We start from the raw sequence: 22,537 nt of genomic DNA, 5'->3' as shown, positions 1-22,537 counted from the left end.
GGGAGGGCGGCGCGGCGGCGTGCGGGCCCTGCGGCCCAGCGGAGGGGAGGCTGCGGGGACCCGGTGTGCACATACAGCGGGAGGCAGGGTAAATACCGAGGAGAGTGGGGGCGCTGGCAGCAGGCGGGGACCGGCCGCGTGTCGGCTTGGGCCGGGAAGGGCAGTGCGGGGGGCGGGCGAGGGGCGGCGCGGCTGCCCGCAGCAGGCCGCGGTGGGGCCGCGGCGCCCCGGGTCGTGAGTGTGCTTCCTTGCGGACCCTTCCTAACTCCAGCCCCGATGGGATGGTACAAGAAAATAAGCAGGCCCCGAAGGGTGACTGTGGTGCACGTGTTTTCTTTTCTGATTGACCATAGGAGTGGACAAGTGTGAGGGTAAGAACAGTTTCATTTTGACACTTATTACCTGCTCTTAGGTTATGTAGTTTCTCATCAGGATGTTCTCGTATGCCTTCCCACCAGTTCTCTTCCTCTTCTAGCTGCCTACTTGGCCTTACTGTCCATGAAAACGGACAGTGTTTCCATTTATGTGACCCTTCACTGGTTTCCTTCCTGTAGCAAACTCACTGCAAGTATGCCCCCAACTATTTTAAAACTCCCATAACTTTGTCCTTTCTTGTATTTTTCATTTTGTTTTCCATGGGAATAAGTTGCTGTCTTCTGTTGGAGGCCTGTGTTTCTGCTGTCTCACAGACTTTTAGAACAAGGTAGCTCATTTCTGCCCAATCTGGAAAAAAAAAATAGTGGCTGGATACTGGCATGCACCGTGAAGGAAAGGCAGGACAGGTTTATCTCCTGCATGTTCACAGTGCAGGTAGCAGGCTGGCCGCTTGGCACGTGCTGCTCCGGACTAGCCACAGCTCATGATGCTTCTTTTCCAGTAGTAGCATTGGCAGACAAGGARAGAGCGAAGATTACTGCAGCGGTGGAGAGGGCTGGAGGTGCAGGTCTGTGGGGAAGCTGGCTTTGTCAGGTCTGCTCTCAAGAGTTCATCCCCTACCTCCCCGTGTATGTCCACGCTCTAATTTAAGCTTTATTCTGCATGCCTCTGACTTCATCTGTGTTAGCCACTGCTGAGTTTTGCAGCAAGACAGCAATCAACCTGGCACTAATATAGTGAAGTAGTTAATGAAAGATCAGAAAAGTGTTTGCAGGAGACACTTTATTCTGAGAAACTGTGACATTAAACAGAGATGCTTTAAGTTGTATTTAACTTTTCTGTTCCCATTACTTGCTATAAAGTAAGTCCTGGAACTTGTATTTTCAAATTTAACTTGTCCTTTTTTTAACAGTTAAGGCCATGGCACTGAAACAGGTTTCCAGCAACAAATGCTTTGAGGGTTTCCAGAAGGTGTTTGAACATGACAGGTGAATGTTATGAAAACAATCTAAATGTTCGGCATGGAGTAATGAATCCATAGTATTGCTGCCAGTGCTCTCAGTCTGCAAGAAAATAGTGTTTGTTCTCACTAGTATCCATACTTAAGTAAGAAGTGTCGTCTACTACTGTTTTGGCTATGTTGTTGTATTTTTGTGTTAATGTTTAACATGTTTAATATACTTACTGCTGCAGACTTGTGACTGGAAGGCAGTATTTTTATTTTTAAGATGAAGCTCCATTGCTTTGAGCTGCCCTGTTTGCAGCACAGAGAACTGCTGTGTGTACAAAGTTCTATCCACTCTAGCAGATATTTCATTTTTGTTCGTTGTTAAAAATTACTCTGAGCAGACAAAGGCAATAGATATAATCTTCTTATTTAATGAGGATGGAAAGAGAAGCATTCATTTTTTTATTTGTGATCCAAAAAAAAAGAATCATTATTTATGTTCAGATAAGCTTTATTGGCAGTTTTAGACTTTAGTATAAATTGGGCAATTGGTTAGTCTGTAGATTTAGCAGACTGAAAACACTCACTCTTGGTGGGACATGCTCTGCAGTGTATTCTGTAAGTCATGTAGATGTGTTCTTCCTTAAAAATTACTTTCCAATTTGATATGCAAGGTTCAAGTTAAATATTGCTAGAGTTCAAAATTCAATTTTCAAGCTGTTCCCTGTCAGCAACACTGCAAAAATGTGGCTTATTTGCAAGTGTCTAGTTTAATATTTTTTAAAAAATATAGGAAGGTTAGCTGTTGTCAAGTCAAGAGGCTAAAGCTAAGTTTAAATATTTTTTTAAATTTTATTTGACTTCTAGTTCTTATATTTCACTGACCATATCTCTCTCTTGGGGCTGGTCATATTCTGAAAATGCATTGATTCAACTTTTCTTTTTTAATGTTAACAACCTTGTTAGTTAAGTAGTAGTGCTAACTGGGAATATTTTATCACTACAGTACAGAGCTAAAATGCAAAATGAAATTTGGAATCTACTTGCCTCCAAAAGCAGAAACTGGAAAGTGTCCTGTGCTGTATTGGCTCTCAGGTAAGTAACATGAATTTTAGGAACTGAAAAAAAGAAAGTGTATTTAAGATACTGTGCTACAGTTACTAAAACCTGAGACAGAGATAGTTCAGTGGCAGCTCTTGCATTTTATTAAAGATCATCTTCTGGGGCACACACATACCCCTTGTGTGTACCGTGATGAAGTTGGATTCAGCTGGCCTCCAGGGGTCAGGCCTTTCAGATTTGTGTCTTTTTCTGCAGAAAGATCCGGAAGGCATGTGAATTTTCTCCAGTCTAGATCTTGCTGGACATAGAAGTCATGCCCAGAAGGGACTGTAGTTGAATAGTTTTAGGATATGGTATATGAATGAYGTGAAGGTTTATTTTAAGATTTGCTATATCTATAAATACATAAATGTAGACATTTATACAAGTGTGTGTACATGCACATGTATATATGTATGGATATATTTAAGGGTTTTCCTAACAGGCCTTCCCTTGGGACACCTCCTATTTCTTTTTATGACAGGCAGCTTCAGCTAATAGGGTAGGGGCAAAATCTAGCCCAGGGGAGGCAGCAGATTTGTCTTTTGGACTCTACCACGTCCTGAGTTTTGCAGGGAGCATTTGCTGAACTTGCAAAGGGAGGTGCTGTCAGCTGGCTTAGACCCAGCACGTCTAGAGCGAGGTAAGAGTGTGGAATCAGTAAGGGCCAGGGGCAGAAGAAGGGGGTGCGGCAGGAGTAAAGTTTTCTAGTCTGCAGCACCATTTCTCTTTGTCCTTCTGTCCAGCTCCCATGGTGTCCTATCCACCTCCTGTCTTGCTGGGTGTAAGGCAAGCAGGGATGAGACGGCACATACATATGTGACTCCCAGTTACTGTGGTTTTGTTCCTCTGTCCTGTGCTTGTCATCTCCTACAGAGCTGGGTTGAACTCCGAAATTGTAGAGCTAATGTAAAACCATTGCTTTCAAAATCACTGGGTTTATGTTGGTGACGGCTATCAGGAACGATTAATTACATCCCTTTTTTCTATATTCAAAATTAAAAGCAGAAGCAATTACCCTTCTGTAATTTTAGAGGTAGCTAGTTTTATTGAAGCTTGTGTTAAAAAAGTTGGAGAATTGACTAGTAGTGTGGAGACTGTATTTCTTATATGCATTCATTTTACAACATAGCTAGTTGGTCTGATTTGTGGAATGAGAACAGACTACAGAAGAATGTTTATTGTTGAAGTAGGAAGCATCAAAATTGTTTGAAGAGCTCTGAGTCATGCAGCACTTTTATTTTTCAAAACTAAAGTGTGCTGTCTTGGCGAGTATGTCAGTCAAATGAGGTTATCCACAGCGTGCCTTCAGAGAAAACGACAATCAATAACCTCAAATAATAGTCTCAAGTGGCACAGTGAAGAATAATTGAAATATTGGTCTGCAATATTATTTATTTGCAGTTGGACTTCAGTTTCAGACCTGCTGCACTGCAAAAGACACAGATTGCTGTGTATCTGGGAGTCGGAGTGCTGTGGGCCTTCATTTTGTCTAAAGCTTGTAAGATTTTCAGACCGCATGTAGAATTCTGTAATGGAGATAACTAGCTGAAATGGCAGTGGACAGAAAAATGCAGTTGCAGGGTTAGATGTCAAAAGTTAGTGATGTTATTTCTACTAGTAGTATCTTTATTCCATATTGACTATCCAGTGCTGTTTATCTTAAATATGCAGTACTTGAGGAAACTGCGTATGTGACATGAGTAGGTATTTGAGTGGCTGTATGGGTGCAGAATACAGATTGACCAGCTTTTGATCGAATGTTACTGTGACTAAATGTGAAAGCGCAACTGGATCTGGATCTGTGGATTATTAAATATTGTTGAACTGAATAAAAGGACTTTTTCATGTTTATGGAGATAGAAATACTTTTCGAAAGCTTTTCTGGTAGAAAAGCTAGGTTTTGTAAACTGGAATGCTGTGAGCAGTATGTAACCGGTCGTATTTCCCTTGTCTAGGATTAACTTGCACAGAACAGAATTTTATAACGAAAGCTGGTTTTCATCAAGCTGCAGCTGAACACGGCCTTATTGTAGTTGCACCAGACACAAGCCCACGTAAGTTTTTACACAAGATGTGATAAAAGTCTTTATACTGAAGTTCACTGTGTTTATCCTCAAAGAATGAGTAGCTGCAGTTGACTACAAAGTGTATTGCCCATCTGAGTCACAATCTGACCTCACCTTTATGTCTTACATTATTTGCTGGGTTATGTCATCCATATTCTTAATAACCTGTTGTTGAAGATTTCACATTTGAAACTCTTTTATTGTGAAGGCCCTAAAGCTAGAACAAAGGGGCCCCCGAGTTCAGCACACAGGAAGACTGGGGAATGGGGAGAGAAGGAAGACAAGTAGCTGGTATTATCAGAGACCCGGGYTTGTGCTTTGTGACTTCCTGACACTTTAAAAAATCCACAGAACTGTGTTGTCACACACAGCTGTAATGTTTACTGTTCATTGTATTGTGTCTTCTGAAGCCTATTAAGTACATGTCTTCAGAGGATTTCATTGCTTAGAAAAGTTTAAAGCAAACCAAAACCCCTCCCCCCTGAGGTTTCAATAGGTAGCTTTAAATAAATGATGTGATGTTATTTGTATAAAGCTGAGTTTATATGTGGTTTGGGAAACCTGAAAATCCAAGTACTGGATATACAGTCTTATGGGGATTCAGTGTATTATGTTGAATATTTGCTGGTTTCTGCTAAAGTCTAATGAGTGCTATATACAAAGATGGCACTCTTCTGATATTTTCCAAATTTTAGTGCTTCAGATATGAACAAAGTTAATATGGGAATGAATGGATGTTCTTTCCAGAAAAGGTTTTTCATACCTAGGTTGTGTTAGGCTAAAGAACAGAAATGCATATTTCCAAGGAAGAAGAGGGGCAGAAGAGCAAAACTTGTGTATTAATGAAATATACGCTTCATTTTTACCATCTGCTGCAGACTAGAGATGTGCAACTAAACTTTGCGTTATTCAGATTGCGTTTTCTCAGGATTAAAATTATCCTTGGGTATTGGGACTGTTTTTTATGTTTTCTGTGTACATTGTCTCTGTGAGTATCTAACTATTGTAGCATTGTCCACTTCCTTTTAAAATCTTCTTTGCAGCTTCTCTCATGCCATCTAGTCTAATAAGGCATCAGGATTTGCTCAGCTGTTTAGATGAATCTGAGTATGTGTTTCATATTATACTCTGAGATTTTAGCTCAGAGAACCCAGATATTCTTGCATCTTTTTGAGTTATCTGGAGAAGGAGGTGAAGAACAGTTCAAATACAATGACAAGTGAAGGGATCTTGGCATATTTAGAGGAAATGCTAAGGGGATATATGTGCTTTTTTAATTGCAGTTATGACTGCATAAGATTTACCTTCTAGGAGTGAGGGACTGTCTGTAGACAAGGAAAAGGACTATAGGAAAATGTGAAGCACTTGGAGTTACAGACTGTCTGTCGGGCTCTGATAGTGTACCTGTCTTTCTTGTTGGGGTTTGCTTCACCAGGCAAGTGTGCTGAAGAGTCCTTTGCTGGTTTCTTTTCAAGTTTCTTTTTTTGGGGTTTCCCTTAAGTTTCTTTCAGCAAAATCGGTGTTGCCATCGTTGTCTGGCAGGACTTGCTTAGTTTTCATCCATCTCCAAGGGACCGAAGATAACAGGCTTTTTATATCCAGCGTGTTGTGTAAGCACCACCAGTCTCTGTGACTGCTGGACTGTTAAGTTACAAAATCACTTAGCGTTCAAGGACGCATCACTGGAGCAAACTCAACTTTGATCCTTGTAAAAATCTGATTCCACACGTGACAGGGTGGCAGGTATCTTTGCACAAATTCTCAGGGATTGTCTCAAATTACATGTGGGTCTGCAGCGTAATCTGACGGTTGTGAATGCCCGTGTAATTTTGGCTGGCAAAAACTGGGAACGTTTTGGAGAAAGGGAGGCCATTATTTTCTGTCACCTACACCTTAAAATATTACATTCTGTTCTGAAAACCAAGCTAAAAACCAAGCTGTAAGTCACAGGCAAATCAAAGGGAGAATTAGAGAAGACTGGATGGGATGGATTGACTTTCAAGGAGACATCTGCAAGTTTAGTTTGAAAGTGTAGCCTTGGGAAGGAAGATACAACTCTGCCATAATTCAAAAAAGAAATGGCTTGAATTTTATGAGGAGTTTTAGGTAGGAGCAATGAAACGAACCGCAGAAAAGGTAGAGTTACGTACTTACAAAACGATATGAACAGTGAATGTTGTATTGTGGGATCTTAAAAGGGGAGCAGTAGGAGATATTAGTTGAGGCACATAAAACTGATCTGGGCAAACTGTTTGGCGATATATGGTTCTGTTCTTCAGGGGGAAGAAAATTTTCCTGTGTTTCTGTTTTTCATGTAATGTCCTGTCCTTGATAGGGTGAGGTCTAATAGGGTGTGGTTGAAATAACCCAGTAGCTTATTGCACTGGCAATAAGCAATTTACTAATCAGTGTCTAGCAAATGAAACACTGATCAGTAAATGAAAACTGGAGTAAGTCCATAGGTAAATTGGACAAAAAATTATGGAATTAATTTAGGAGAGTTAAGTGTGTTGCACTTATTTGTATTTATGTGAGAGGGTACTGAAACAAGGCAGAACTTTGACTTGAAAACATTGTATTAACCCGTGAAAATCTGAGTTGTCCTATAGGTTGGAAACGTAGAGGCAGGGTGTTTGAGAAACTTGTCCTACGTCCCTGATTTATGCGACAGATTCTCCAATTCCGAATGTCTGATAAAGATAAGACAGTAATTATAGAATTATTTTTCTTGGTAGGCGGCTGCAATATTGAAGGAGAAGATGAAAGCTGGGATTTTGGCACTGGTGCTGGTTTTTATGTGGATGCCACTGAAGATCCTTGGAAAACAAACTATAGGATGTACTCCTACATAAAGGATGAGGTAACTTTGCTGCTGGGTTCTATGATATTTTGGGGGGCAGTTCAGCACCCAAGCACCAAAGCTTGCTTTTTAAATTAATTTATTTTATTTTTTAAAGAAAAGGCAGCTTTTCTGCCTGAGATGCCACAGGGTTGATATACACGTCTAATCTTGATTTGTTAGTTTTGCAGTCTCTGCTCTCATAAAATCTCTGTTCTGCTGCTTCTGAGACAATCCACAACATTTGCCTGTGATAATACTTCAGTTGCCTTGCTCAGACTGTTTTCAATAGCTGTCTTGGGAAGGGGGAGAAGGGAGGTGGTTTTGATTTTTTTTTTTTTTTTTTCTTTAACTGTTGGAAAAGGAAATCCTTGAAAAATATATTAGAAAGGTGAGTGATTAATCTACTGTGTGTGTGGTTTGTGTGATCCAAATTAAAACTAATGTTGATGGGAATATAGGGAGCAAATGATTTAAAAAAAACCAACTTGACATTCTGCCCACTTATGGGGGCACATACATATTTAGGGATCTGTTAAAATGAGACTATGTTATAAGGAAATGCCAGCATCCTGTGTTATAGAGTTATGATAGATCTCTACAAAAATACTTAAAATTATGTATTATCAGGTGAAATGTTTCTTATAGTTTTTACAGTCCTGTTCAGATTGCTTTCAGGCCATGATCACAAATGTCAGACTGGAATCAAAGATGTGTCTTTGGTCTCAGTGGTTTTCCTGGAATTAAAATAGTCATTTGTCTAATTATTTGTATGGACATATTCAAATTGCTTTAACATTTTTATTCCACTGTTGTTCCTTTTCAGTTGCCTAAACTAATAAATGCCAATTTTCCAACTGACCCTGAACGGATGTCTATATTTGGACATTCCATGGGAGGCCATGGAGCTCTGATTCTTGCTTTGAAGAATCCTGGAAAGTACAAAGTAAGATATACTAAAGCTTATATGAGGTATACTAAAGTTTATACAGATTTCTGTAGAAGTGACGAAGTCAAATGTAGCACTAACTTCTGTTATAGCCTTAAATATAGAAATAATTGCAGTAGTTGATATCTAGTATTATATTGTGGAACATTGCCAGAAATCCCACTCTGGAAGGTGTGAATATTTGACATCACTGAAATTAAAAAACCTGCAAATTTTAAAAGTTGAGAAAAGTTAAATTTCTTCTGGATGATCTACAGCTCTTCCAAACCAACTGTTACAGTTAAAGATAAACAGGTTCCCTTTAGTTCTGGCATTAATTCATGCTGCCAACATTGTCTAGACATCCGGTTATCTGACTTGCTATACCTTTTCAAATATTGTTTGTTTTGGAGCTTTTATTACCAGCAAACATATTCACCACTGTTATACTTCTGTTTGCTTAGAATTTACTGCAGAATATATTAACTCCAACTGCTAGCAAATGTAACTATAAGGACAGCTTACCTGAACCACACGCAAAATAGCATCTGAGCTTTTTTTTTTCTTTTTTTTCTTTTTTTAAAATCTTTTCTGGGACTTGGAAGGCAACTTTCTTGAATACTGATTTTTTTGGAGTGTTCAAGGCATCTGAGGTTACATTTGTGTTCTGCTTGAACCTAAATCAAACGTGCTGTAACTGATTCTCCGTATACTTGTGAGAGTTGAAGGAAACTTTGTTGTTCTCTTTGGAGATGTGCTTGTGTCATACGGTGCTTCTGAGGGAGAATCAGGTGTACTGAGAGATGAGTTAGTCTGCCTTTGCAGATCTGTCCTTTCACAGGCTGTCTTGTCCCTGCACTTTGTAGTCAGCTACGTACTTCCTGAATCTTGCTGGTTTATTTAACTAAGAACTGTTCTCTATGATGTCGTTTCTTAAAGGGTCTGGTTCCTATAGCAACTGCATTTTTGAAAATAGCATAACATTTGCTCAGTGTCAGTGTCATTGACTTGGCTTTATAAGACAGCTGAATGTAAGAGAAAGCTTTACTTTTGTATCTCCTTTTTATTATTTGGAGCCAGTAGTTCAGAGATTTTCATTTTCACTGTTGACCTTTAAGTGTTAACTATATTATCCAAAAGAAATAAAAATTAAATTGAAAGTGCCAAAGTCCCAGAGAAGAGTCAGTGACTCAGGTTGGTTGTTGCTTTTTCCTGAAATACCTAAAAGTGGAAATATTGAGGCTCTGAGGGCCAAATCCAAAAGAAGGATGTGGACACCTAAAATAAGGCTTAGATTTCTGACACCAGTGCCCAGTGTTGTGAACTGAACTGCACTTTTCTTGACCTCTAATCCTGGAGGTACCTAAATTCATGAGATGCTGTTGCATAGTCAGACTGGCTGGTCAGTGCCATGCCTTAGTCCTTTCTCATGCCACACCACAATCTGGTTGGGTGTAAAATAGTCCCATGTTCTGACCGTGCTGACCTGATAATAACAGGCTTAAGATGCTTCTCCTCTGCTTAAGGGAATTTAAGCCAACGTCTCCCAGCAAGGGAAGGAATGGGGCATCTAGCCCTTCCTTTTGAAGCTTGGCAGCTGCGCAAAAAGGCAAGCAAAAAACGTGGAGCTAGAGAGAACAAATAGGAGAAAAGTAGTGTGATGGTTAGGGCCCCTAGCTGGGACAGCTGGTGGGGGAATCCTGGGTTCTGGCAATGGTAACGTCAGAACAGAAGAGGCTTTCAATTTGCTTCTTAGTTATCAAAAATCACTTTTCTTAATTCATGTTTTTCTTACTCTTTCTTTCCAAACAGTCTGTATCGGCGTTTGCTCCTATCTGCAACCCTATTCAGTGTCAGTGGGGGAAGAAAGCCTTTGGTGGATATCTGGGGTCAGATACAAGCAAATGGGAGGTATGTTTTGGAACTCACAGTCCTTTAAAAACTTGTGAACGAATGATCTCTAAACACATTACACAAGGAGTCTAGAGCAAAACCCTGGAGTGCCCCTGCGCTAACATTGCAGTACAACTAAATGCCTAAGCATTGATAAGCATTGTACGCGTGGGAATGACTTGCTGTTGCCTGGTGGTGCTTGTAACTAATGTAATGAGATAAAGGCTCTCATCAGTCAACAGTAAACTCCTCCCTGTTTTATGAAAATCTTAAAAATTATGAGCAGTCTGAGACTTTTCCCTAATGTGTGAAAGCAGTGAGCAGTTTAGAAGAGAGTTAAGCTGTGTCCCCCCAGAATCGATCTGCTTCACAGTCTCAGTGTACAAAACTGCTTTCTGGTAGTAGCCTGAGAGGAGAGACTGATCCACACTGGTCGGAGACTGATGAGCCTCATGGCATCTGTGGGAGCAGCCTGTTGGATGCAGCTAAAACAGGAGCCCGTTGGATACTTGGAAATCAGTATTCAGTAGAACAGGATTAAACCAAACTAAGTTAGGTTTTAGCCTCAGGTCCCTGATATTGAAATAAATAGTCTTATATGAATTGCTGAGTTATGAAAATGTTTGTGTGCATTTTGCTGTATTATTTGGGCAGTCCTTCAGTATTTTTCATCTCAGCAGAAACATTGCATTTTATTCCTGGATTGAAAAGTTGGGAAGGGTTGTGGTGACCAGGTACACTGATTTCCCTATATATAAACACAGACTGAAATTAAATCCCTTGTAAACTGGATTTAAGCCTCTCTTAGGAAGATGTTCAGGTCTGTTTTAAATATTTTAGAGATGGAGAGGATGAGCAACTTTCACTATTGTTAATCAGATAATTTCTATATTAAAAATAAAAAAAGCGTCATTTTTGGAGCCTGATATTTTCCAGCCACTGGATTTTCTGTATGCTTTGTTAGCAGATTTTGAAGAGCCCTGTATTATGAAACTGCTATTTCCCATGCAGTTACTTGAAGAATGTCATAAATCCCCAGTTAAACTTGCTTAAATTTAACAAAATGAATTTATTTTGCTAAAAAAACTTACGTTTTTGGACTCTTATTCACTTTGAGGCTCTTCTGCAAGCCCAGTCCAGTATTATCAATGACAGGCACCAGGAACAGACTTAAACCTGCCTTTGGCGCAGGTATACAACCACTGATCTCCCTGTTGCTGCTTAAAATTGCCATGTTAACATGTGCAAGGATCATATTATACCATCGCCACAGTACTCAGCTGAGCACAAGCTCCCACGTTCATTGCAGTGTCTTTTCTGCATCTGAGATGTCCTGCACTCAGAAAGCCTAGCTCCAGTTCCTCGGGGTAGGGCTGTGCATTTTGCTGTCTTTTGGTGACATGTCCTTTCCACTGCCTTAAGCAGCTGTCATCTGCCCCATCTTTTTTAAGAATTTCCTTTTTCTTTTTTTTTCTTTTTTTGAGCATTTACCAAGCACAGGACCCCACTGGGAACATGTTCCCCATTTACAAGTATGTTATGGGACATGCTAGTTAGTAGTGTTTGATTTACGCAGTGTGTGCCATTTTGGTTTCTCTATCGTGCCAGGTTTTCTCAGTCAAATTATCATGGTACCTTCGAAGTTAAACGCCTTGCTTTAAGCATAGGTGTGTTACCTCAGTGCTTTGACCTTTAGGAGCCAAATTAGTTGCAGCAAGTTATTTTAGTAGGATCTAGTTCATGTACAAGCATGTGAATTGGTACTTGATTATGTTTCCTGTTCTTTGATTCTTTATTCATTTTGCTCTGTACTGGATGTTCCATTTTGTCCAGAATTGATGTCAAACTGCCAAGATGGTAATTACCTAGATCGTATCATTTGCCCTTTTTTAAACATGGGTATAACTTTCCAGTTGTCTGGAATTTCCTCAGTCGTCAAAGAGATGTGGAAGATACAGAAATACAAAGACTGGCTCAGTCAGCTCTGTTTTAACTCTTGGATGCATATTATCCACATTTGGTGTTTTTTCTCTTGTTTTGTTTGCTTTACTAGCTGCAGTTTAACATCACCATCTTTGTTCTGTCAGGAACAAAGGATATTTCATCTTTGTGATATATGAATCCATCAGCTGGCTGTTTTCCAAATGTGGAACTGAGATATTTATGTACTCATTTTTTTGGTGTTGTTATTAATGGTGTGTCTCTTGAAATAATTACTCTGGGCTAGAATTTTTTTGTCTGACTTGGTAAAAATTTTCTCCTTGTTTTTTGCCTCTTTTATTTACTAAGTTCCTAGCTTTGATTTATTCCCCAAATCCTATTTCTTCGACATGATACAGATGTTTATAGCTGTTAATAAACTGCTTTCCACAGTCTTTTAAGATCCCTCTGTGATATCACGGTGACCTTTGGGAGCATACATAATTTATATAAATAGCCTTAGTTTCCATTTCCTACATCAGTCTGAATTTTTCTCCCTTGTAACCTGATTCAAAAGTGCTTTTGGCTTTAAAAATCAATCCTTGAAAACAGATCATGGAGGAATCTCTATGTGCTTCTTGGCTGAGCTGCTGATTTAGAGCACATGGAGGGAAGGCACCAGCCTGGTTCATCTGTGCTATCCTGCTAGCAGACCAGACATTGTAGGGCAGGTATCTTGTTCAGGAGTGTCTACAGAAAAACCTTCCTAGCTTTCTAATCAACTTAAGACATAGAATAGACCCAAACCATGAATATAGCTTGCCACAGGTGGAGAGAAGGTGAGATTGATGGTATTGCTAAACCCTGGATCACAACAGTGGCAGAGTATTAGTTAAATCTCTTTGCAGTTAGCGGTAGTAATTGGTCATGACTGCTTATACCTGAGCTTCCAGGAGCTCCTGTCCTGTGTCAAGGTCCTTCTGAGTGGTCAAGAAATCCTAATGCAGTATTTCCCTCAGAGGTAACGTTTAGGGTGAGGAAAATCCCATTTGTATCTTCAAAAGATGTGTTAACTGCTTCTAGCTTGAGAATTCCAGCATGTCTTAGTCAAGTGTTTTGTCTTTTAGCAGAATTTGTTCATTTTTTTTTCCTCCAAGCTATGCTGTAGGGAAGTGTATGAGAGCCTGATTGTTTTTTTCCAAACTGTAATTGGGGGTCTTGATGTGGTTTGTATATAGTATCACTTGAAACTCCATATATGCCATTCTTTTCTTGCAGTCAGTAAATTTGATCCAGTCTAATATATGTAATTATTAGGCTAAGAACTACTTTCTTGCATCTAGTACTGTTCCTCTCTTAAATTTATTTCTTCAGGCATATGATGCTACACAGCTTGTGAAGTCCTGTCCAGATTCCCACCTGGACTTCTTGATTGATCAAGGCAAAGATGACCAGTTCCTATCAGCAGGCCAGTTACTGCCTGATAACTTCATCGCTGCCTGCACAGAGAGGAAAATCCCAGTAGTCTTTAGACTGCAGCAGGCAAGTTGCTTCTGCAATCCGTGATTGTTGGGTTGATGCTTCATGATTTTTTGAGTGGATGCAGCAGCTAATCAGAAAGATGTCTGTTCACTGGGTAGGCTCTTATTTACCTGTGAGTCTGTCCTTGGCCAAGTGAGGAAGGCAAGAAGTTATTTTTCCCTTCTAGCAAGTGGTAAGGAGTGCAATATCCGTCACATTCACTGCATTTGACCACTAGGTGGGGTCATGATTTTAGTTACAAAAACTGATGTGGTTAGACGGTAATTTGCTGGTGGTGGGCTGAAGAGGAAGTATTAACTATTTTTAATATGTATCACAGTCACTGTATAAGCATTATGATGAATGTACTTTTGCTAGATTTTCTATCTGTATGGTGGGTATTGCATTCAGTGTAAAACTTTGTGATCTAGTTTGCACGTGTTTGTATAATTCAGGAAGGGTGTGGAATTGCTTTGAAATACTAGATTCATTTAAGGACTCTGGTGGAAGGATTGCTCTTTCTTATAGCACAGTGGCCCAGAATAACGCTTTCTTTGTAAGCATCTCACAGCTTCAAGCCAGACCCAGTGTGGAGCCTGGTTATGGAGAGTTAGAGAGATTGTCCTCTCTGATTTATTTTAAGGGCTTTTACACCGTTCTGCACGAAAGGATAGAGTTAGTGCTAACAAAACTGAGCTGTTCCAGAGGTTTCTTTGTCTTTCTAATAAAGTGCCAGAGCATTAATCAAGACTTCGGCCCCGTTCTCCATATACCCTGTTTTCCCAGTAGGACAATGCTAGTGAGAGCAACTGTTTTCTCTACAGGTAATGCTTGCTGTTATCAATCTCTAAGTTGCATGCCCAGACTAGACTGGTGTAATGTACATTCTGTTTGTTCAGCCTCCTAAGGTTCACCTATACTTAGTCTTTGGGTTAAGTAGGCTTAATAGATTTTATATATAATACAGATATTTTTGATTTGTTAAAAGAGATCAAAACAGAAAGACTCATTAACTTTCCTAGAAAAGAGAGCGTAGCATGATTGCTTTATCATGAACTATATGTATTTGCTGATTTTTTTTTTTTTTTTTTTTTTTTTTTTTTTTTCTAGGGTTATGATCACAGCTATTTTTTCATTGCAACGTTTATTAATGATCACATCAAACACCATGCAAAATACCTTAATGCTTGAACCCTTTGGATGGGAGCATCTTCTGTCCAATATGAGTGAAGGGGTATGGGTGAACTAAACAGAAATAATTTGTTGAATTATTGTCTATAAAATGAAGCTCTTCTGATTGTACTGCTAATAAAATGAGAGTCCTACTTAATTTGATGTGTGTGCTTCAAAGTAAGTATTTTGAATGGTCTTACATGCTTTGAAAACTGTCTCATCACCGTTGAAGGAACATGCTGCACTTCAGGTAAAAATGAAAATTAGCAGTTGAGTCAATTTCAGAATATGGATGTATTTACATACTTGGGCCCTCAGGACTGCTTCTAGCACAACTATGCAGAGGCTGTGAATAGCAACAGAGTGGTTCTTCAGCTGATTAAATAAATACCAGCGTTCAGTTCATCACTTAGTGCTGAAGGAAGTCATTAGCTCCAGAACTAATCAACCTACTTAATCAGTCTGAAGTGTTGGTGTATTTTTCCTTGGCCCATCTAAGTATGTTCCAAGGATAAAGTCTGGCGGTGAATACAGACAGAAGCTTGCTGTGCATTGTGGTTTACTGTTCCATGCATTATTAACATCGAACTGTAATCTGGAGAGTATTTAATGGATGGTGCTTGAAGGAAAGACCTCTTAAAAACAGTGTGAAGGAAGCAGTCTCTATTAGAAGGGGTGGTTCTTTCTTCCCTCCCCTCTGTTGCTGAGTGATAAAGGCTTATGGCATAAGTTTTTATGGATTGGATAAGAATTGGCAGGAGTGGAAAAAACTGATAAATAAATCTGCAGAGGCAATCCCTAGCTCTGTATGATCTATAATCTCATTGCTGAGAATCTACATCTGATAGTTATGATGGATGTTCCTGGTGGTATAATTCTGCCAGGTACCTTGTGTGGGGCAAGAATACAGATTGCTCCAGTGAGTTGTTTATCTTAAATTCAAGCAATCAATCAGTCAGGAGCTCTTCTTTACTGTTTTATCTGTACCATGCAAAAGGGGAGAGGCAGTGTTTGCTCCCCTGAAAAGTGTGCCGTCTGGCTCTGCACACGTATTCTGCCAACTCCATCCCAGGCTACTCCAGCTACTGAAAGACATAGACTGACTACTAGCTTTTTGGGCAAATGATGGCTTGCAGAGGAACATCCCTTATTGAGAGCTTGTTTCCAGTCTGCAATGTAGAACTTCATTCTCAGTGGAGCAGTAGCTCATCTCTGTATCATGCTCAGCTTCCCCTGAGGTACAGCACTCATATTCACGGAAAAGTAGTGAGCCTGAAACAGTTTTGAGTAAGTAAGTAAAAGTGGCTTGTCACGTGAGAACAGATAGATAGTTATGATGGGGCTGAGTCCAGACATCTCTCCTTGCTCAAACCTTGACTTCCGCCAGCAGAAGCATGGAGGTAGAGGTAGAAGCTCTTTGCATGTGTAAGTAAGTAAGTGATGCTGAGTGCTTTCTTATTTGTGTGGACTAGCTCCTACATTGCAGGGAGACTAACGCTGGGAACTTATGTTTCTGTTTAGTGGTGACTGGCTTAAGTTGCCTATTGACTTTTATCCAGCTTGTGTCTACTTATTTCTGAAGTAAGCTTAGAAGGTGGGAGAAGATAAAATTGCAAAGGTTCTCTCCAATGCTGAATGAWCACAATGGTTCTCCACCCTGGGTAGGTTTATAACAAACACTGCCCTGCTTTACAAGAAAGGAGGAATTACTGGTGTAAAAATTTTAAGCCATAAGTGTTAAACTCAGATTTTCTCYGCACTCTCAAAATCAAAATGGGCTCAAAGGCTTTTTTAATGCATGGCAGCCTCCTATCTGGAGGCAACCCCTTTAAAGTCAAGTGAATACCCTGTTCCCTTTGCCTTGCCTCTGCCATAGCCAGCAAATGAATTACTGGGCTGTTTCTAATACTGGAATGGAACAGAAGTGTTCTGGGCTTGTATTACAACCCTGTGCCAAGTAATAATATAAATGGAGTAGCAGTGGTGTCAGGTCAGAGTGTTCAATTTGGTGCAGGTACTTCTGATAAACATTACCATTTGCTGTGTGTCAAAGCTAGTAATTTTTTCCCTGAGTCTGACTGATAGTTGCATTTAAGTGAAATGGACATGCCCCCCSCCATTCCCTAACAAACAGGTGTATGCATGTTTTATATGAGAGAGAGGAAAAAAAAAGGACTAAAAAGCAGGTTTAACCCTGTAATTTACTCTAAGTGCTTTTCAACCACCATTTTAGAACTGTTATGTTAGGTAGGAAACAGCTTGCCCTGCATGGGAAAAAAAAACCCCTAAACTCTTTCATGTTTGTTATATAGCATAATTCTAAGTCTCCCAAAACACTGGGAGGGAGGGGGGAGAGGACTTTATTTCCAATGTCTTTCTTTAATCTATGCTTGAGAAGGAGATCTCACACAATGTCAACTTTTCCAAACAGTAGCCCAGCTACAGTTTTGGAGCTAAAAATACCTGCCCCATTTTCCACTCAGAACACCTAATCATTGACTGCCCTTCAGCACTGTTTGCTTTCTTGATAAAACTTAGTATTTATACACACTGCTGCTTTTGTCCTTGAAAGTGACTTTCCTTTAGCCTGCTTGTGACCAGGAGCAGATTCGGGTGTCAGGAGGGCCCTCTCCACAGTCCATGAAAACTTGCTGTCCATAACCTCAAGGCTTCACAGAAACTTCCCTGATGTCTCTACAAAACTGGTGCCAGACTGCTGATGAGAAAGGGGACCCCAGACTTGCCCTCTTCCAAGGAAAGCAGTGCCTGTGAATCCAAGACAGTGCAAACCTGTGAGAAGACTTGCATTAGTTGTGCAGGGGGTTACAGACACTGACCATCTCTACCAACTCCACCAGGAGATGGGTGAGGTTGGGGGAATCTCCATTCTTGGCAATGCTCAAAACTCAACTGCACACAGCCCTTGGCTGCCATCTGTAAGTAGGTTCTGCTTTCAGTGAGGAGCAGGACCAGGGGACCTTTGGAGGTCCCTTCCCACCTAAATCATGTCCAGCATAACACAGCTATCAGTCCATCAAGCTTGTGTGTTCAAAGGCAGAAACTCCTGCAAGATGCACAAAGGTATTTTGCTTCCTTGGCTATCAAAAGCAGGATCCATGGCTCAACCATAGCCCTTTTTCTAGCCCCGAGATGGTCTGACCTAAACCTACCAGCAGCAGCACTGTGGAATTCTACTTCCCGTTGTCCCTACTGACCATTTCTGCAGATGAGGAAAAGGACAAAAGTCTGGCACAGTCCAGCCACACTTGAGATATCCCCAAGTCAGAAAGTTACTGCATTATTCCTTGGATTCACTAAAATACAGAAATTACCAGATTGTTCACTGAAACAGCCTGAAGAATAAACTCTGCATTTCAAAAGAAGGACAGGGAAAATGAAGCTGCCTCTGATACAGCAATGTGAGGTAGAGAAACCACCCTGGAAAAGCAGAAAACTGAAGGTGGAGCCTCCCTTCTCCCACCTTTTTCAGCTGCTCCAGAACAGCCCCATGGAGGGACAGGGGCAGAGCAAGTGTCTGACACTGGTGACTCCAAGCTGCCAGGACATGGCCAAGCCTGTTGGGTCATCTACCAGTGGAAGCACCAGGCAGTTAAGTCAATCACTACTGTTTCCTACATGATGGGCAGGAGATTTTAAGCAACTGGAGCAGCAAAGTAGGAAGCTCATTTGCAGGAATTTTAATTCCTCTCCCCAAAGCCTGAAGTAGGCATTTGGATCTGCTAGGGAAGTGCAACAAACCATTTTGTGAAGGTGGTGAACAGACAGAATGGCAAAAATAGCCCTTCTAGGGCCTGTTGCGTTCAGGAGCTTGGAGTATATAAAACCAGGTGACTGTAAAAGAACTCCAGCAGCTTTCCTGCCTCACAAAACATGCAACCAGACGTTAGCTGGATCCTATTCCTAGGTTAGCTGATAAAATTACCTTTATTTGTGTAATCTAGTCATCATCTCCAACCCCAAATACCTTGTCCATCGTTCACAATTTTAAGCTCTCCAAACACTTTTTTTTTTTTTTTTTTTTTACAATAAACTGTCAGTCACAGGGGTAGTCAGTAAATGGTTTCTACAAACAATATAGTTTAATTGTAACTACAGTAAAGATTTTCTATATACATTATGTTCACTGCTTATGGTATTATAGGTTTGCCATGCATGTTTTATTGCACATATAAATAGTGTACAAAGATTCATGAAGATTCTTTTTTTAGCCATACAGGTTAAGACTGCATAAAAAAAGCTGTATTACAAAATCTTTAGAGCTATTTACAGCCAACTCGAAGCAATTACTGAAAGACATTATCAGGAGGAAAAAAAATTTTTAATTATGAAAAAACAAGATTTGTCAAAATAATAATTACAAAGCTTCATGTTGCCATATATACATTGTAAAAAAATACTCAGAAACCTGCATTTTATCCCTCAAGATGCAGAAATCAATATTCCTATTTTTATACTCAATCTTTGAATGCTTTTAAAATTTGATAAACTCTGAGTTGAAAATGTATTTTCTTTACATTGTTCGTGCTTTTTGACAAAACAGATATTTGTGCAGCTCTGTAAAATATTAAAATACATTTTAATTTAGTGTTAAAGTGCACAGTACATTTTATAGGAAACAATATACTAGCTGCCAATCAAAAATTACAATTTAAGTTAATGTTCCCTCTACAGAACAAAAGCTTTTGTTTTGGTTGAAGTAACTGGATATTCTATGCATACTGTATGTCTCATTGTCCGCAAGACCACTTCTCTCCTCCTTACAAGTTGCTATCAATACATACTAGTACATTGGCAATTTGTGACGTTAAAATGCATAGTCTGCATTCAAATACTGTATTAAAGATTAAAAATCTGCTATTGAAATACTGGTGTTTTTAAATGCAGTGTTTGTGTGAACAAGCACATACCTCTGCCTAGATATGCAGTAGTGACAAGTATGCATCCTTCTTTCAAAAAGTCTTGCTACAATCATTTCTCCACATTCTCTTGCTATTGAATTCTCCCACCGCATTGCCTCGCTTGTGTCATAACGGATTTCAAACGCTATGTGCTTATATGCAACATCGACCCCTATCAGCTAGCCTTTTCACCACGTGCAACTTCCCTGTCCTGTTTGCTGAAGTTACATCACTAGCTTTTCACATACAAGAAAAATGGATGTTCCAGACACTGTGATAATCCCTGTGCTGGAACTTTTTGATCCAGAACATACGTGATGTTTTAATAATAAATTATGCTTTGAAAAATCTCTTCAAAATTTTAAAGTAATAATAATAACCACCACCTTTTTTCCTATTGCTGATTTGGGATTAGAGGTCTGATCCTGCAAACATTCACTACAGAACATTGTGCTTAGTTCAGTGGGAAACTGCTGGACTCAAGTCATTGATGGAGATTACAAGGAGAAGCACTGCACCCAGCAGGTAGTATCTGGAAGATCAGGTCTTTAAGACTGCCTTTACCAATTTTAATAATTTTAGCTCTTCTTGAAGGAATCACTGAAGAAAAAATTCAAATTTTTTGGCTACCTGATAAAACTTCTCATTAATGTTCTTGTATTTTTTCATTATTTGTTCTGTAGTGCTGTAGTCTTTAAAGAAAAGTTACAGTGCAAAATTATATTTCAAGACACATGATCCTAATACACATCATTCATTTTGTTGTGGCAAAAGTTTAATGTCTTGTGCATAGTAAAATAAGTATCAATCAAAAATATTTGTTCACATTTATTTTTTTCAAGTTTACGTCTTTTCTTTTTTTAACACCTATATACAAATAAAATGGGTGTGCTCTCAGTTTCAGCCAATTTAGTCCAGTGGAGGGAAAAGTGCTACTGGAATGTAGGAAACTCAGTGGAATGCAGACCAATTTTTAACCAATGTTCCACAAATCCAAAAATAAAGAATGTCATCCCAGCTAGCTGTTCTTTTAGTAAAAGCACCTATTTTGTTTACTTTTTATCTTACATATTAGAAAATACAATTTACGGAGATCTAGAGCTACTGCACACCAAGTAGAATAAAAAATAACTAAATATTTATATTAAAATAAAGTGTTTAACCACAAAAAAGCAGTAATAAAATACAGTTTCCTAATTTACATTTTGCATCCAAAGGATGAATAACAACTCACTAATAAATAATATTTATATAAATATTTTATGTCTGGATATTTTTAAAAGGCAACGGCCTGAAGCAACTGCAGAAAAACCTAACATGGTAGCAGTTTGATTTACTCTCCTTCCCCCCCCCCCAAATGATTACAATGATTCTTAGTTTAATAATATGAAGGTATCTTGCTGCAAGACAGCTGTATTCCACACAATTTTAAGTGGCAGAGAGGTGGCTGTTTTAGTAAGTACTGTACAAAGTGAGCTATAAAAGCAGTGAAGCGCCAGTTTGCTCTATAAAATGTTCCTGTTTAGATTCTGGTTTGTAGTTTGATGCGCCTTTACAGTCTGAAAGATTATTTTAACACCAGAAGTATAAGAATACTCTTGAAGTGCTGTTTTTTCAATGCAGTTTGAAAAGACGGGCAATATTTTGATTCTTTGACGGCACAGTGGAGCTGGTTACAGCAGAAATAGTAGTTTCATGTGAATAAAGCTTGTTTCACTGTGGTTACATCTAGTAATGCTTGAACTGTTATGCTCACTTTTACCAAGCCCTTTTCTTCTAGGATGTGATGTGGTAGGCAGAGCTTCTCCTAGAAAAAACAAACAAAGGAGTAAAGATTAGACTATTCATTACTTACTGCAAAACCTTGCTTTACACGAACACGGTTGAAATACACAGCCCAACAAGCAGGAACCATAAGCTATTTTTAATTAAAAAAAACAAAAAACCAACCAACCAAACAAAAAAAACTTCTTATGATTTTGACAGAAACATTCTCTTTTTGCTCTCATTCTGTCTATGAATGAGTGTAAGATCTGTAAATGTTCTGGGCCTCACAGGAAACCATTCTGTTCTATGGTCATTACCGTATGCAAACATTGCAACTAAGAGTGAAGGCTAACGAGTACACACTGAAATTTTTACCTATGAAGTGAGATAACATGGCATTTGCCCCTTGTTACATATGAGTTGGTGTGGGGACAGAAGGCTCAAAAAAGTTTTACCACTGACTTGTAGAAGGGCAGGTCTTGGTTCCCAGGATACGCACCTTGAAAGTCACCCATTAGCACTTAGAGAAAAGTGTGAATAATGCTGTGCATTCAATGGATGAAGCATTTCATTCTGAATAATTAGAAACTTATTTTGAAATATCCAGGAATCAACTTTATTCACCGTTAGGACGCAGCAGTCATGGCCAGGATGAAACCTATTAGCTGTCCACAGAGGCTGTTGTATCAGAAGACAGTTAGTATCCTCTCGAACAATAGACACTTATCTCCTACAGGTAACAAGAAACCCCATAGTGTATTATTATAGAAAGGCTTGCTTAGAGGTATCCATGTGCTATGACTGGCTGTATATTTAAGAAAAAGTTTTCCTTAATGGAGGTGGGGGTATTTATGTTAATAAAATATACAAAATTAGGAAATCAGGCAGCAGGTTTATAATAAACAAATGGAAATACTACTTCACACAAACCACAATTAAAACTGAGATTTTTTGCCACAACATGGAAGCCAAAAAGTGTAAATGGGATCACAAAAATACATGAACAGAAGAAAAGATCCATCAAGTACTACTAAACAAACATGCGGATACAGTCCATGGCTCATGAAGTCCCTAAGCTGTAGA

At 39.3% G+C, this 22,537-nt stretch overlaps 2 protein-coding genes and 1 long non-coding RNA gene across 12 annotated transcripts in view; 1 reads left to right on the top strand and 2 right to left on the bottom strand.

The window, feature by feature from the left end:
• The window catches only part of LOC112969179, a 2,562-nt gene extending 2,424 nt beyond the window's left edge, over positions 1-138 (bottom strand). Inside the window, exon 1 of the long non-coding RNA XR_003254602.1 lies at positions 97-138. This is a non-coding gene — a long non-coding RNA (uncharacterized LOC112969179). The remainder of the gene's footprint in view (positions 1-96) is intronic.
• ESD (esterase D) lies at positions 7-14,925 on the top strand. Of its 6 annotated transcripts, none has more exons than XM_026072206.1 (9): positions 7-88; positions 1,289-1,364; positions 2,331-2,419; positions 4,384-4,482; positions 7,230-7,354; positions 8,160-8,279; positions 10,074-10,172; positions 13,449-13,616; positions 14,706-14,925. In XM_026072206.1, the coding sequence occupies exons 2-9, from the start codon at positions 1,297-1,299 to the stop codon at positions 14,784-14,786; spliced, it is 849 nt and encodes a 282-aa protein (XP_025927991.1). In that variant the 5' UTR covers positions 7-88; positions 1,289-1,296; the 3' UTR covers positions 14,787-14,925. The 6 variants fall into 6 exon arrangements, with proteins under 6 accessions (XP_025927991.1, XP_025927990.1, XP_025927993.1 ...); XM_026072205.1 differs by lacking the exon at positions 7-88 and adding an exon at positions 279-371; XM_026072208.1 differs by lacking the exon at positions 7-88 and adding an exon at positions 880-943.
• Positions 14,926-18,846: 3,921 nt separating this feature from the next.
• The window catches only part of LRCH1 (leucine rich repeats and calponin homology domain containing 1), a 146,059-nt gene continuing 142,368 nt past the window's right edge, over positions 18,847-22,537 (bottom strand). For 4 of the 5 annotated variants that reach the window (XR_003254596.1, XR_003254597.1, XR_003254598.1 and 1 more), the window contains one exon: positions 21,417-21,494. Coding sequence is in view for 1 of the 5 variants with exons in the window: in XM_026072199.1 (XP_025927984.1) it covers positions 21,381-21,494 (114 nt within the window). In the remaining 4 variants the exon portion in view is untranslated. Of the gene's footprint in view, positions 21,495-22,537 lie in introns of all 5 variants that reach the window. The other variant, XM_026072199.1, reaches the window with a different exon arrangement.

Source organism: Apteryx rowi, unplaced genomic scaffold (genome assembly GCF_003343035.1).
Source record: "Apteryx rowi isolate R43461 unplaced genomic scaffold, aptRow1 scaffold_339, whole genome shotgun sequence".
NCBI lineage: Eukaryota > Metazoa > Chordata > Aves > Apterygiformes > Apterygidae > Apteryx > Apteryx rowi.
Note: the sequence above shows the minus strand (reverse complement) of the source record. Positions and strands in the feature narration are given on the sequence as shown.